The sequence below is a fragment of the Hyaena hyaena genome, unplaced genomic scaffold, assembly GCF_003009895.1.
Source record: "Hyaena hyaena isolate Hyena2069 unplaced genomic scaffold, ASM300989v1 scaffold_4, whole genome shotgun sequence".
In the NCBI taxonomy this organism is placed as follows: Eukaryota; Metazoa; Chordata; class Mammalia; order Carnivora; family Hyaenidae; genus Hyaena; species Hyaena hyaena.
Genome location: NW_024080636.1, coordinates 2,463,748 through 2,477,598, shown reverse-complemented (window position 1 = coordinate 2,477,598; position 13,851 = coordinate 2,463,748). Strand labels below are relative to the sequence as shown.

At 51.3% G+C, this 13,851-nt stretch overlaps 1 protein-coding gene across 1 annotated transcript in view; it reads right to left on the bottom strand.

Moving 5' to 3' along the window:
• The window catches only part of SREBF2 (sterol regulatory element binding transcription factor 2), a 56,136-nt gene that overhangs the window by 17,499 nt on the left and 24,786 nt on the right, over positions 1-13,851 (bottom strand). The window contains exons 3-11 of the mRNA XM_039236739.1: positions 13,187-13,368; positions 12,359-12,505; positions 10,740-10,961; positions 9,337-9,451; positions 8,969-9,150; positions 7,279-7,471; positions 6,489-6,670; positions 4,778-5,054; positions 2,646-2,815 (exon numbers count right to left, since the gene is read on the bottom strand). Of these exons, the coding sequence (XP_039092670.1) occupies positions 2,646-2,815; positions 4,778-5,054; positions 6,489-6,670; positions 7,279-7,471; positions 8,969-9,150; positions 9,337-9,451; positions 10,740-10,961; positions 12,359-12,505; positions 13,187-13,368 (1,670 nt within the window). The remainder of the gene's footprint in view (positions 1-2,645; positions 2,816-4,777; positions 5,055-6,488; positions 6,671-7,278; positions 7,472-8,968; positions 9,151-9,336; positions 9,452-10,739; positions 10,962-12,358; positions 12,506-13,186; positions 13,369-13,851) is intronic.

The window sequence follows — 13,851 nt, the reverse complement described above, 5'->3', positions numbered from 1 at the left end:
ACGATTCCCGATAACTAAGAACAGGAAATGACTCAACAGTCCATCTGTAAGTCTAGTCATAGAATGGAATACTATAAAGCAAGGAGAATAGACCACCCATAACTATATGCGACAACACAAATGAATCTCACACGTGACACTGAGCAGAAGCAGCTGGACATACAGTACATACTGTTTGACTCCCCTGACGTCAAGTTCCAGCAGAGGCAAAACATCTGAGGTGGTCAGGGTGCTGGTGGCCCTGGCCGGAGAGCGTAGGGGGTAGGGGCACTTTGCTAACTGCAAGGGGCCCAAGGGACACTTCTGGGGTCCTGGTCATGTTCTGTTCTTGATCTGCCTGCTAATTATATGAGTGTGTTCACTCTATGAAGTCACCGAACTGTGCACTTATGATTTGTGTACTTTTCTACATGCATATTACACTTCAACGAATAGTTTATAAAGGGGCGCCTGGGTGGCTCAGTCGGTTAAGCATCCGACTCTTGATTTCGGCTCAGGTTATGATCTCACAGTTCATGAGATCAGCCCCAAGTTGGGCTCTGTGCTGACAGAGATCAAGCCCCAAGTTGGGCTCTGTGCTGACAGTGTGGGGCCTGCTTGGGATTCTCTCTCCCCTCCTCTCTCTCTGCCCCTCTCCTGCTCATAGACTCTCTCTCAAAAACAAATAAATAAACTTTAAAAAAAGTTCATAGAGATAACAAGTAAGAGGCAGATCAACCTATGGTGACAGAATTCAGAATAATCGTTATCTTTGTAGGGGACACTGTGAATGGAAGCCTGAAAAACTTCTGGGCGTGATGGGAAGTCCTACTTCTTCTTCTTATTTTTTTTTTTTTTTGAGACACAGAGACAGACAGAGAGAGATCACACAAGTGTGAGCGGAGGAGGAGCAGAGAGGGAGGGAGGGAGGGAATCCCAAGCAGGCTCCACACTGTCAGCACAGAGCCCAATGCAGGGCTCAATCTCACAAACTGTGAGATCATGACCTGAAATCAAGAGCCAGGTACTTAACTGACTGAGCCACCCAGGTGCCCCTCTTTTTCTATTTTTTCAAAGATTTTATTTTTAAGGAATCTCTACACCCAGCGGGGCGCCCCAGAAGTCCTACTTCTTGCTCTGGGTGGTTGTTATAAGCTGTTAATTAAAATGTGCACATTTTTCCGTACATGCATTGTATTTCGATAAAATTAAGGTCTTCAAAACACTTTTGGGGGGCGCTGAAGTTACAAGTGTGATAACATGCCGATGTTATCAGAACATGAGGACAAAGGAATGAAACAGGGAATCAGCCCGGCTGATGCCTCCTGATCTCAGCCTAGAATGGCCTTGCCCAGAAATGCCACCTTGACTTCCCTGCAGACTGGGTCAAGAGCCCAGCGTGTTCTCTGGGCAGCCAAATGAGCCCCAGCCTTGCACTCACCTACTGTCCTTAAGGTCTGTTCCTTGTCTAAATCCCCTGCCAGGCCCTGTGCTCCCTGAGGACAGGGCAAATGTCCTGCTCACCGCTGAAATTCCACTGCAAAGGACGCCTGGCCTAGAGCAGGGACTCAGTAACGTTGCTGAATGAACATGGTTATCCAGGGTCAGTGAAACAGGGCTGAGGCACAGAAAGTACACTGGGCTTTCCCATGCCCTCTGTCACCTAGACTGTGGTGACACACATCAGGAAACATCAGTGCCACCACAGGGCACATTCCTATTCATCAGCTCATCAGTGTCATTACTGAGATATGCCAACAAACGGAGATGTGATCGTTTTGTTCTGAGCACGGCAGCCTACTCAAAGCAGGCGCCCAATAAAACATGCCAGTTTCTGCTGCAGTAAGAGAAAGCCTGAGGTCAGCAGACGCTGTGAGCTAGCTGATAACAAGGACTGTGAATTAGCCGACTGTGAATTCCCAAGGCTGGCCTCACGCCGGGCACAATGGAGGCATCTGGTAACAGCAGTTCCTGCCCCGGGCCTGACCCGAGTTCCTTGAAGACGTGTACTGTTTTCCATTTCTGGACCCACAGTGCTATGGTTAAGGTATGTAACCATGACCTTTTTTTGTGAATAAAAACACCAGGAGACACAACCAAAAATTTCAAAAATCTTTATGACCACAATGGGGCGCCCGGGGGGCTCAGTCAGTTAAGCGTCTGACTCTTGATTGTGGCTCAGATCGTGATCTAACGGTTTGTGGGTTTGAGCCCGTGTTGGGCTCTGCACGGACAGTGTGGAGCCCACTTGGGATCCTCTCTCTCCCTCTCTCTCTGTGCCACTCCCTACCTGCGCTTTCTCTCTCAAAAATAAACTTAAAATTTTGTTTATGACCTCTTGGAGAGCAGAAGTCATATATTTAAGCCCTTGGAGCCAGGTCACTCTATCACTGAGTCAGTCTTACTTCAGGCACCAAAATGTCCTGCTTATGCTTATAAGGGCCACAAGGGTTTGGGCTTTTTTGTTTTGTTTTGTTTTTTGTCTTTTTTGGGGGGTGGGGGCTCTGTTTTGTTCAGTGACAGAACTATGGCCTACTGAATAAATATCTGCCCCTCTAGGCAGTTGGCACCCAAAGGCGGGCCCCACACCTGTTTTTGCATCTTATCTCCTAGCTGGGGAAGGGCGCTTAGTGCAAGTTCGCAGAAGGGACCGGAAGGGTACTCACCGCCAGGAAGCCCAGCCGTCCCCCACAGCGGGTCTTGAGCCCCATGGCGGCAGTCAGATGGATCTCAACCAATGTGCTGGGCGGGACTTTCTCTTCTGCGCACTCGGCCAGGTTCACGGCGCACAAAGCCATGTGCACGTCTGAACAGGCAGATCCTGCAGGAAGCTTCCCTGCCACAGGCAGAAACAGACGCGGATGTTAACACACTCCTCCAGCCCAAGTTTTTTTCCGTTTTCTCTAGTGCAGTAGGACTGGAGACAGTACTTGAACTCTGTCATCAGACAGTCCTGGATGGGAGGCTGGGCTCTGCGACTCAGTAGCTGTGTGTTCCTTTCTACCTCGGGGGTTGTTGGGGGCCAGAGAAAACGCGTGTCAAGCGCCCGGCACGCAGGGTGTGTAAACGGGAGCCCTGTGACTGCAGGTTGTGTGTGGGACTCGGAGATGCGCACTGCAACGTTTCCCACAGCAGTGCCAACAGCACAACCATGTTCCACTAACACATCGTGCATCTCCAAATCTCGGAAGAGGTGATAAAAATTAAAAAACCAAACAGGAAAAAAAAATGCCATTAATTTATTTTCATTTAAAAGAACCTATAGTATGTAAGCACACATCTTTCTGAGGGGGAAGTAACGCAACAGAAAGACAGCTGGACACATCATGGGTTGGTAGTGGAAGGCTAGGAAAGGCTTACTATGCGCCTCTTGTATGGGGGCCGCACAGCTCACGTGGTGCCACCCTGAAGGCACGGGCCAAAGAGCCCTCGCACAGGCACGGGGGCTCATCGAGGCTGCTAGGCTTCCGTGCTGTTGCTCGCTTTGGTCCTCAGTACAGGGCTAGGAGGTGGCCAGGGCAAGCAGTCCTCTCGCTTTGCTAAAGGAGGCTCAGCGTCAGGGGTGGCCCCATGTCAAAGTTCCAGATGGTGGCCAAGCCAGGCCTCCTGACCTCATCAGCCCCAGGTTCTTCCTACGGGGCCACCCTGCCTCCCCCACCTTTTTACCAGCCCCTACACTTTGTTCTGCACAGGCGCTGGGGGTCGGTCTCCCCCAGGAGGCACCGTGTGGCTTTCTCTTTTCAGGGGAGGGAGGGTGGAGGCGATGTGGGGACCAGGCTTTAGTCACCTGTCCTCTCGGTGCCTTGCAGAAAGCCAGGTGCACTGAGCTGAACGGTTCAGCAAATGTGGAGAGAATGAGAGATGGGAACTATCCCAGCTGGAATTCTCCAGAACATGACAGTGGGAGGACGCAGCCTCTTGATCAGAGACCTGGGAGGGAGCTGGTCCCATCCCCCAAGGGCACACAGAGGGGGCAGAGAATGAAGGAGGGTCTGCAGACAGGGCCCCTCTGTGGGAACGCCATCATGACGACGGTGTTAAAACCCCACGGCTGGCCCCACTGTTGGGCTGAAGCTCCCTGAGCCACCCACGCGTTCCCATCACCTTCCTGTCACCACATCCCGCCACTGCTTTCTGACCTTCATCAGATGTCCCTGCAGCAACCTCCCTTCTGAAGCCTCCGACTTTGCTCCCCCAACACCAAACCTCTCGGGCAGCCTCCTCCTGACTCCTGCCGCTGGCCTGCTTGTGACATGTGGTGTTCTTCTGGGTCCCTGGAGCGTCCCCTCCACCAAAGGCCTCTCACAGCAACCTTGGCTTTCATTTACGCTGGAGGCCAAAGACCCAGCTCCTTTCGTGGGTCGCAGATGCAGCAAGCTCACTGCCCACTCCAGCCCTCACAGGCAGGAGCCCTAACAGAACTCCCCACCTTCGCCCCGGAGAACGGCTCTTCCACTGGGTTCCCTCACCTCTGCTGGCAGCAACGACATTCACCCAAACTCTCAAGCAAGAGACCAGGGAACCATCTTCGTCGCTCCTTTCCTTACCGCACGTCGCACGGGTCCCCGGGTCCCGTCAGTCCCAGCTCCTACTCTCCCTCCGCCTGTCCTCCCCACCCCACTGCGCATCTTCAGCTGCGTTAGGTCCTGTCCGGCCTCCCCGGTGCGAGCCTTAACCCTCTCCGTCCACCTTCCACCTGCCATCAGGGCTTCCGCTGGGACAAATAACTGGCAACCCCAGCCGGGGCACAGTCGGCACGGGGCCCCTAAGGCCAGCCGGTGGTGGTGGCCCCGCTCACCTGTGATGTGCAGCTGGTGCAGGCTGTGATAGGCCAGGGCCGCGTCCCTGGCGCTGGCCTTAGCTTCGTCCTCAAAGCCTGCCGTGGCGGCCGGGGTGGCCCGCCGGCGCTGGAAGACCTTCTTGAGCAGCCAGCGCACCAGGCGCAGCTTCTGCAGGCTGTAGCGGATTACATTCCAGGAGAGGCTGCAGGCCAGGTCCAGGCGGGAGGTGGGCAGCGCCCGGCCCAGCACCGACAGGCAGGTCTGCAGATTGGCCGCGGCGGCCGCAAAATCCCCCTGGAAAGCGGCAAGAGGTGGAATGTCCGGTGGCCTCGCTGTGGCCTTTTTATTTTGCTTTAATGAAAACGTTTACTCTCCCTTCACTCCCTAGATCATCAGAGTAAAAATCACCAGGAACCTTATCCCCCAGAAATGTTGACATTTTCATGTGTTCTCCTGGCTTTTTTTTACTAAATTGGGATTGTACCGTGGTCTATCTATGATCAAATACTATTCACAAATTCCCACAGTAGTTTTATGCATAAGATGACAGAATGGAGTTAGGTGATCTTTTAGTCTTTTAGGCTCTCAAAATGTGGTGCCTAGACCAAGTAGCATCAGCCCCTGGGATCTTGTTAGAAATGCAACTTCTTGATCCTCCTGCCCCACCCCTCCCCCACCTATCGGATCAGAGCCGCTCTCTGAGAACCATTTTTTTTAATAGTTTTTTATTTATTTTTGAGACAGAGAGAGATAGAGCATGAGCGGGAGAGGGGCAGAGAGAGAGAGAGAGAGAGAGAGAGAGGAAGACACAGAATCCGAAACAGGCTCCAGGTTCTGAACTGCCAGCACAGAACCCGATGCAAGGCTCAAACCCACGAACCGCGAGATCATGACCTGAGCCAAAGTCGGACACTTAACCAATTGAGCCACCCAGGGGCCCCTGATTTCTATTTTTTCTTATTTTTTAAAATGTTTATTTACTTTTGAGAGAGAGAAAGAGAAAGAGTTTGAGCGGGGGAGGAGCAGAGAGAGGGAGACACAGAACCCGAAGCAGGCTCCAGGCTCCGAGCTGTCAGCACAGAGCCTAATGCAGGGCTCGAACCCACAAACTGTGAGATCATAACCTGAGCCGAAGTTGGATGCTGAACTGACTGAGCCACCCAGGTGCCCCTCCTTTGCTGATTTCAAAAGAAAACATTTAGCTAATTTTCCTGCTCAAAAACTTTCTTGGTTCTCCTTGGGAAAAAAGCCCCAAATCAGTTACTAGTCAAAGACCTCTCTAATATGGGCCCTAGATACACTTCCTGCCTTAGCCCTCGCCCGTCCCGGACATACCCTATACTCCAGACATACCGATCTACCTGCTGGTCCCCAAATATCCCATCTATTCAAGACTTCTCTACCCAGAAGGTCCTCCCTGCCCTTGCCCACTCTGCTTGAGTCCCATTCCCTCGGCCAGAACTTGTCCCTCCTGCCCCAACTCCCGCGGCACTTTCTTCTTCCTCTGTCACAGCACAGACTAGTGATCATCCCGTGTCCAAGGAATCACTGACACGTAGGTGTCCTCTCACCTGCTGCCCAGTGACTGTCGGGGGCAGGGTCCCTTCCTGCGCTCACCGCCCCCAAGCACCTACCACGGGACTTCATTCGCGGGGGTACTCAATGTCAGTCACTGAGTTACGAGCTGCTCCTGGGGGAGGACGGGGAGAGGCAGACGGCAGGACTCACCCTGGCGAGGTCCAGGTCGGCCTGCTTTCGGTGCCTCCAGAAGGTGATCGAGGAACGTGAATGTGGCCGGATCACAGGCTCCCCATGGACCAGCAGCTTCACAAAGACGCTCAGGACAATCACACCATTCACCAGCCATAAGAGGAGCGTTGGCATCATCCAGTCAAACCAGCCCCCAGAGCCTAAGGAGCAATGTCTCAGCTGAGCCAGAAGGAAAGGCCTCCCTAAGCAGCCGCAGGGGACCGCAGGGCACCTCATGACCCCCAGCATTTGACAGGGAAGGCCTTCTACCTCCTTTTCAGAAGTGTGGATGACAAGACTGCTTCATTTCGTAACAGCGTCTAAGTGCTTTCGGTAGGGATAATATATAACCTTAATCTGCACTATGGGCAGGTCCGGGACAGTCCTGTAGCCTCAGCAGGAACCCCGCAGCCCGTGTCAGTATGGAGCTGGGTGCCGCAAGTCTGTGTTAGTCACGGTGAGGTCAGGCTACTGGTTTCATGACTCGGGCAAAAATATCGCATCTCCCCTCCAGTAGGTATACCCCCCATTCCCGCAGCCCCATCCCCACAACAGCAGCAGTGTGGTTGCTGATTTGCTCTCTTCTTACCGACTGAACTCGGGCTTGCCCTGCTACCTTCAAAATGGGACTTATGCCGGTCCCTACCATGCCTGAGACAAAAGCCCTTCGGGACCCCGTGGACAAGCAGTGCATTCAGCACACGCAGGATCCGTCCCCTGCCACGGCAGCCCACCACTGCTTGGGTGGCACGAAGGGCCTTCTGCCTACCTGACTCAAGGGACAGTATGCTGCGGCCGGAGCCTGAGTATGGGTGCTGGTCAGAGCTCGGGGCCCTGCCCCATTGCAGCAGCGCCGTCAGGGGGTTAAAGGAGAGGCACAGGAAGGTGAGGACACACAGCAGAATTCGAGAGCGGTCCACCATGCCCAGGGCTACAGGAGGAGAGTCTGGCTCATCTTTGACCTTTAAGACAGGGCAGAGAGGTTGGAATGAGTATCACATGGTTTTTTGCAGCATTTTACTAACATATGTATTGGAGTCAGACTGGGAGATTCAATTTAAGCCCGCCGAGTCGGACAGGAATAGAGGCAGCAGGCAACGAAGTCCACGGCTCTCCCACTGCTTCTCCCACCCCGGCACGCTCACCCTCTGGCTCCCGACACAAGGACCAAAGTTAGAGGAGTCCTGCTTATCAAACAGAGCTCTGTCACAAGAGAACATTATGCATGACTTTGTAGCATCCCACAACGGAAAAGGTCATATGAAGTGACAGAAAGCAGATCGGCAGCTGAGGCTGGAGGGGGTGTGAACTACTTGCCATGGCATATGAAGGGGTTTTGAGGGTGATGGGAACATCTTGACTGTAGTGACAGTTACATAAGCGTCTACACTCGTTAAAACTCCATAAACCGCATGTCGGTAGTACCGCTTGCTACTGTTAAGATAGGTGTGTTTATCGCGTGTAAATGAAACATCAGTAGAGCTGATTAAAGACCTCCAACTTCAGGATGGGTCTGCTTTGCCTGTTGTAAAACCATCGTGTTACTTTTCTTCCCTCCCCATTTCACAGAGGGACAACTGGAGGCAGAAGGCCCGCTGCCCGGGGAGCCCACAGAGGGAGGGAGGGAGCCTAGAGCCAGATCTCCCCGGCTCCGGAGTGCACACACTGCGCCACTCCTTTTCAGTATTTGAAAGCCATCTGAAAATGTCCTCTGAGGGCAGATTCCTAACTAATTCAACATATCTATTGTGTGGTCTTTTGTTACCAAACAGAATCACATTTATGAAATATTTCAAAACTAGAGCTCCATCAGTAAAATTACGTACACGATACTACAAACAGTTTGATCAAAAACTTAGGCTACAAGGGAAGTTTGTGCTCTCGAAGTCAGAAACTGCCAGTGGTCTCTGCAGATTCCCCGGGCTACATCATTAGGCTCCAGCCTCTTTTGGCTAATTCCATTAAACAACAATTGCCAGGGGCTTTCTTTGACAATTAAAGGCCCTGGGTTGGAATGTTTTTTGTTAGACTACAAATTGTAATCATTTCCAGAAGAGGACCCAGAGGCAGCCTTACCCTGAACTAACTGAACCACCTCAAAAAGTGGTCTTGCCAGGCCCATTATGGGCGAAGGATGTAATGAGGCGCCTCCGGCAATTCCTCGCGCTGGCGTGACAGCTGTTGTGTGTTCCCGTGCTGGATCTGGCCCTCATCCCTCTCAGATGGGCTCGGTCAGCAAGGACCAGTTAAGACCAGACTACACTGAACCAGTTAAGCAGATTCTGTGGGGGACACAGTAGGACCTGACTAATTCACGGAATTCCTAGTCTTCTCCAGCCCTGGTCCTCTGAACACCTGGCCCGGCCCCTGCTCGCAGCCTTTTCCACAGTGAATTAAGGAGAGATGGGGCGGGGGAAGGGGGGAGATTCCGAGAACCGGGGGATTTCAGAAGCTCATACCTTTGCATCATCCAACAGAGGGCTTCCTGGCTCAGAGTCAATGGAATAGGGGGAGAAGCCAGCCTGCGACCCTGAGTCAGAGGCCGGAGGGGACATGAGAAGGACATTCTGATTAAAGTCATCGATCTTTAGCTCCACATCATTGTCCACCAAACTGCCTAGGTCGATGCCCTTCAGGAGCTCTGCAAAGAAAACCACATCTTGTGAATGGTCTGTTTCTACAGAGCCCTGCCTGGGCCAGGGCTGGGCTGGGTGAGGGGCACATGGTCCTTGCTCTTGCTTCACCCCTGAAGGCACCCTGTACACATCAGTGGGCCCTCCCCAGTGCTCAGCACAGGACTTCTACAACCGCAAATGAGCTCACTCACTGTTTTTCTGATTTGCCAGCTTTAGCACCATGTTCTCCTGGCGCAGTTTATGATTGACCTGCTGCAAGTATTTGATGTAGTCAATGGCCTTCCTCAGGACGCCAGACTTGTGCATCTGGGAAGGAAGATGGGTGAAAACGCAGTGGCATCACTGCAGGCTGCAGAGCGAGAGGGGAGAGACCCAGAGCTCGTGGGGTGAAGGCATAGCTCCAGGTTCAGATGCTGCCTCACTCACTGGTTAGCTGTGCAACCTAGGACAAGTTATCCAACATTTCTGAGCCTCACTTTCCTCCTCCTTAAAATGGGGATAATGATAATACATGAATCACAGGCTTGCAGTGAGGGAAAAATGAGATAATACAGGTAAAGAGAGGAGCCAGTGATATGGTGCATAGTGATACTCGATAAATAAAAATTAGTTAGTACTCACATTTCTTATTATAATCCTAGAACTAAAACAAACTTTATTTTATTTTTAAAAAGTTTTTAAATGTTTATTTTGGGAGAGAGAGAGACAGACACACAAAGTATGAGCAGGGGAGGGGCAGAGAGAGAAGGAGACACAGACTTGGAAGCAGGCTCTAGGCTCTGAGCTGTCAGCACAGAGCCCAACACAGGGCAGGAACTCATGAACCCTGAGATCATGACCTGGGCCAAAGTCAGACGCTTAACCGACTGAGCCACCCAGGTGCCCTGAACCCACCAAAACAAACTTTAAAGAAAACAAATGACAAAAGACCAGAGCATTGTTGGATAGGCACCTTAAGTAAAGTTATATTAGTACATTTCAAATCTATAGGCTACAAGGAAAATAAAATTTTCTTTCAAAAACAGAGATAAGGAAGCACAAAAATAAACAAGAAAAATAATTTAAAAAACAGAGATGAAGATAAACAGATAACAAGTAAAAAAAAAACCTACATGATAGAAGACACATTCACTGAAACACCAGAAATATTGAAAAATCTATGTCCTCTATTTACTGTTAAAGATCCTGTCTCCATTTTGTCTCTTCCCTCAAGGGTAACAGCACTGCTAACCACCCCTGAGCATGATTAAATATATGGTGGCAACGCCACCAGCTGACTCCACGGGACACACAGTCCTGCACCTGGCTGCTGGCGAGCAGGAGGTAACCCTCTGCCTGGGCTATGGGGACCTGCGATCACTGCAGAGCAGTCTCAAAGGTCCAGGCGGGTCACTGCCTTTCCGACCCCCAACAGTTCGCTTATGTTAATATTTTATAATCTTGAAAAAATCCCAAGATGCTTTAATTAGTAAGAAAGCAAATCTCAACCATTCTTATGTTAACTCACTAGACCTGGGTCTTCCAGAGTCCCTACGGTAAAGATCAGCGGAGGGGAAAGGGTGGGACATGAAATGCCATTTTGCTTGGCACCTACCTTGGCATCCGTCCCCATGACCAGGTCCTTCAACTCGATGATTTTGTCATTGATAGAGGAGCGATACCGCTTCTCAATGATGTTGTGTGTTGTCCGCCTTTCTCCTTCTTTGGGGGGCTCCAACTGCTTGACTCCCCCAGGTACCTGCTTAATGGGCACTTTCTCTTGCCCCATCATCACAGGCATGGTGGTCAAAATGGTCCCATTGCTGCCCACCAGAGTCTAGAACAGGCACAGACACAGGGCAGAGTTATCCCGGGGTCAGTGTGAGTAAAGCAACCTCACAACACAAATATATTGGCCTTGGCCATGCGGCACCTCTCCTTGCTTCATTAAGTCAGGCCCCAGGAAGCTGCAGGAGCCATGGTACCTTAGTTACTATGCCCCTTTCAGAACCACTGTCATCAAATCATCCCACAATAAGATTAACATGGATACATAGGTTTTAAGCTTGGATCTAGGGGTACCTGAAACAAGCCCTATGATTTCTGCTTTGCTGGTAAACTATTAACCACCTCTGAGCTCGCACACAATGTACCATGTCATTTTGGCTCCAAGGAAAACTTACTCCTGGTGTGGGATACATCTTTTCCTTTCATCAGACGGGGCAGCCACTTGCTGCACTGCCTTATATAATCTGGCCATCAAAATGCACAAGGGCAGAACTGATGGAGCCATTCTATTAGATAAGCAGGCCAACTCCAGAGGCTTCCCCTTCCCCCCTCAACTCTGCCTTCCCCCATTTCTATTTTTACTAATTTTAGTTTTATCTTCTTCACAAAATGATCTTAATATCCAAACGGCCAATGAACAAATAAAAAGCCACTCAACTTCACCAGTCATTGAGAAATAATTCACACATAATAAAAAACACATATTTTAAGTGGACAGCTTGACGGAGTTTTATGTTTGGATACAATGTGTGTAACCAAGACAACCCAGACCAAGGCACAGACCATTTCTATCCCCTCAGAAAGTTGTCTTGTGCCTCTTTTCAATTACTCCTGTCCCTTCACCCTCTTGTGGTCACTGCTCTGATCTCTATCACCACAGCTTAGTTTTGCCTCTTCTTGAACTTCATATACATGGAATCACCAGCATGAACTTTTCTGTGACAGGCCATCTTTAGCTCCACACGCTGTTTTTGAGGTTTAGCAGCTGTATGTATCAATAGTTCTTTTTGGACGTGTGGGCTACTTCCCGTTCTTGGCTTCTATGAAGAAAACTTCGTTTCAAATTCTGATCACCTTTTACTAGATTGGACTCTCTTGCCACAAGATGCTGAAAACGGCTATGACTTGACAGCCCAAGGATGGGTGCCTTCCATGTCCCTCACCTTGGAGGCACCCCCCGCCTGGTGGACCCAGGGTCCTTCAGAAGCCAAACCACCATCAGCAGGACCTAAGAGTCCTCCACACCGATGGCCCTGTGTGGAGGTGCTGCCCATGAACTGGGGGCTAAAAATCACAAAGGGGGTATATCTGCAATGCGACACAGTCCATGGAGCTTCTGTACCTACCCACCGTGTAGAGGCTCTGTTAGCATCTCTGAGGCCTAAGACCTCCAAGGAAGGAGGAGGAGAGGGGAAAGGGGGAGGCAGGGAGGAAGGCGGCTCTTACTGGTACTTGAAGGGCGGCTGTCTGGATGGGGGTGGTGAGGGCAGTGAGGGCTGGGTTCTGGACTGCAGCCATGACGGGGCTGCCATCTGTCTTGAGTGTGGTCAAAACAAGGGAATCTGTCTTGATGATCTGAGGCTGTACGAGGACCTGGATGGAGAAGGAAGAAAAGGAAAAGGAAGGCAGAATTATTTTTCTATTTTGCTTTAGCTTCTTACCACACAGACTCCCTCCGGGAAAGAATGAAAAAAAAAACAAAAAACATTTTCCTAAAACCGAGAACACAACTTGATTACTGGGTTGAGACAGAGAAAGAGCATGGCTAAAGAGGGTCCTGGGTTTTAAGGATGAAAGGCTTTGAGGACAGCAGTGCCAGCACCTGGCAGGGGCCAAGCTGGGGGATGTGGTGGAGGGGAGGGAGGTCTGATTTTGGACAAACTCTGGAAAGCCAGGAGCATGGCTGAGAAGCAGAAAGGAAAAACTTGGATTTTTTTCCCCCAAAGATAAATGACCTTGTTAGTAAGAAAATACAGTCCACTAGGGTACCTGACTTAGAAATATCTTAGCACACCTCTTTCCAGTTTTATACCCATGAGATGCTTAAATATCACAAACTGCCCGCATTTACGGAGTCTGTGTGAGGGCCAGTGTACACCTACAGATGCGATCTCAGCCAGGTCTCCACCCTGAGCTCACGGGAGCCTCACAGGGCCCAAGCGCCCCAAATGCTGCTCCCTTACACTCCACCGGTCCTTCAGAGTCTGTGGGCCACACGCTCAACCAAAGACCGGCCCCAACCAGTACCTCCCTGGGTCGTCACCAGCCACCTACCGGGACCTGCTGCACCTGGGGGGCGGCAACCGTCTGTACCGTGGCCGGGGCGAGGGTCTGCAGCGTGCCATTGGCCGTCTGTGTCAGCACCCGCTGGGCCTGCACCGTCTGCACCTGCTGCTGGATGGTGACTGGCTGCACCTGGGAGGACGTCACTAGGCTTTGGACTTGAGGCTGAAGGACTTGGGAGAAGAGGAGGGAAAAGTCACACGGACGAGGAATGCACTCTTTTGTCACTGTAGCTGCGGTAATAACCGAGGATGCAGTGCCTCAGAACGCTCCCGACTCCCCACCTGCTGCTGAAGGAGGTGTGCACAGCCATTTACAAGCTGGTCCAGATAACAAGAACATTCCGTGAGAGCTGCATCAGTTGCTGAGGGAACGAGAACAGGTGATAGTGTCGCTTTGGGTGCTAGGGCTGAGGTGAGGGGAACTCATCAGCAAATGACTGCACCCAGCAAGGGCGTTCATAGATACCGAGAACCAACAAGGCCACGGGGCTATACTTCCTCTCATGAAAAGAATGGAAAATGCACTTTGGGAGGACGGTCTCAGCTTTTTGCTTTGCTGCCTCCCTGCGGCCCCTAAACCCTCCACAGCCCACGGAAGAACTGTCAGAGGCTTTGAAATTCAGAGTAATACCAATCCCGCCCAGGGCTCCCTAA